The 1881-nt window shown below is 39.7% G+C and overlaps 1 protein-coding gene across 1 annotated transcript; it reads right to left on the bottom strand.

Moving 5' to 3' along the window:
- Positions 1 to 728: 728 nt before the first annotated feature.
- Positions 729 to 1558, bottom strand: LOC145725966 (uncharacterized). Its single transcript, XM_081974890.1, has 2 exons — positions 1503 to 1558; positions 729 to 1371 (listed from the first exon to the last, which is right to left on the bottom strand). The coding sequence occupies exons 1-2, from the start codon at positions 1556 to 1558 to the stop codon at positions 729 to 731; spliced, it is 699 nt and encodes a 232-aa protein (XP_081831016.1).
- Positions 1559 to 1881: the final 323 nt, after the last annotated feature.

Raw genomic sequence — 1881 nt, forward strand, 5'->3', positions numbered from 1 at the left:
TTCAGTTGGGCTTGTGTTAATTGCGTTTAGAATTTACGGTTTCCTCAGTTCAACTTTGTCCAGTAACTTCTTCCTTCCTCTTAATAAACAAATGTTTATCACTGTTTGCTCATTTCCAGTGATACCAGAAATCATCGTTTACATGTCGGGTGGATAGAACATTAATTACGTCAGCACCTTTGTAAAACACACAAACAAAAAAGAATGCCGATGACAGTTGAAACGCGTTTTGTTATCGATTGAGGTCGGTTTCTCTGGCAATTTTTTTGTTTTTTGCTGTCATTTGCCACCCTAATGGATGACATTGATTTTTGTTTTTAACCAGGTGGCTTTACGATTTTGTGAGTGATATTATTGGGGACAGACAGTTTTGCCATCAAAATGTTAAACTTTGTTTTAGAAATCGGTGTTTTACAACTGATTATTATGTTATGGGAAAGGCGGGGAAGGTGTCAAGTTCGTATAATAAGCAATTTATAACTTTAAAAAATTGGAAAATAGCTATTTATGTAACCAGTTACGAAAAGATCGATTTTGTGTAACGAATGAATTTTTGTAGGGCGAGCGCAGCGAGGTCCTACAATTTGAATGATTTACACAATAAAACATTTTCGAAACGTGTTTTTTTTTTTTTTTTTTTTTTCTTTCTCCATGGGTCTGTCGGCTGTCAGCTCCAGATAGCACGTAAGCCTAATGGCTTATTGTACTGTCCCCATGTTTGTGGTGCTTTAGTTACACCAGTCCATTATCCCTGTTTCCCGTACGAGGTGAAGAAGGTCCTTGCTTGGTGCTCTTTGTATCTCTTTCAGTACTAACTTAGTTTTCCCGAAGATTGTTTGTCGCCTTTGACCAAGTGCTTCACATTCACATATGATGTGTTCAAACGTTTCGATTTCCTCCCCGCATAGTCTGCAGTCCAGGTTATCATCGAATAGTTTCATGGTGAACAGGTGTTGTCTCACAGGTCCATGCCCTGTGAGAAGCGCTGTTAGGTCTTTCAGTTCTTTCCTGCTGTACTTTAGCAGTTCTTGAGCCTTATTTTTATTTGGTCCTGCAATAGCTTGCTTCCCATGCTTATTTCCTGGGTACGTCTTCCAGCGTTCCAGGTGTTTTGTGTTGATCCATTCTCCAGTGACCCGTCTTGTTGAGCATCTAGGTATGCCTACAGATGGTTCTGGTCCAATCATGTTTGCATTTGAGCCTTGCCTGGCAAGTTCATCTGCTTTTTCATTTCCAGGAATGCCTGAGTGACCTGGTACCCATACAAGTTTTACCCTGTTATGTTCTGCCAGTTCCGTAATTCTCTGTAGACACTCATCTACCAGTCTTGACGATGTTTTGCACGTAAGCAGTGCTTTCAAGGCCGCCTGGCTGTCAGTTATTATTAGAATTTGCTTATTTTTGTAAGTCCTTCTAATGTTTTCTTCTATGCACCATAACAGAGCATATATTTCCGTTTGAAAAACTGTGGCGTGTTTTCCTAGTGGTATGCTGATGCTTACCTTAGGTCTCTCGCCATAAACTCCTGCACCACTTCCCCTTTCCTGTCTAGATCCATCTGTGAACCATATTAGACAGTCCTGGGTCAGTTTTTTCGCATTATTTACCCAGAATTTTTGATCCAGTATTACCTCAAATTTCCTCTGAATGTGATATTTAGGACACATGTAATCCGATCTCATTTCAAGAATTGGATCCCTTACTGTGTTCCAAATTGATGTTGTACCTGTCGTTGTTATGTTCCCCGGCAGGTCAATCAAGTCCCGGAGCCTTTGGTAAGGTCGTCGAAACGTGTTGCATACATATTTTTTTCTAATTTTGACCAAAAAGCGGTAAAAACCATCTTTTAAAGTGATTTAACACAAATATTCACTTTCATAG

The sequence above is a fragment of the Ips typographus genome, linkage group LG3 (assembly GCF_016097725.1).
Source record: "Ips typographus isolate SLU linkage group LG3, UJ_Ityp_2.0, whole genome shotgun sequence".
Classification (NCBI taxonomy): Eukaryota; Metazoa; Arthropoda; class Insecta; order Coleoptera; family Curculionidae; genus Ips; species Ips typographus.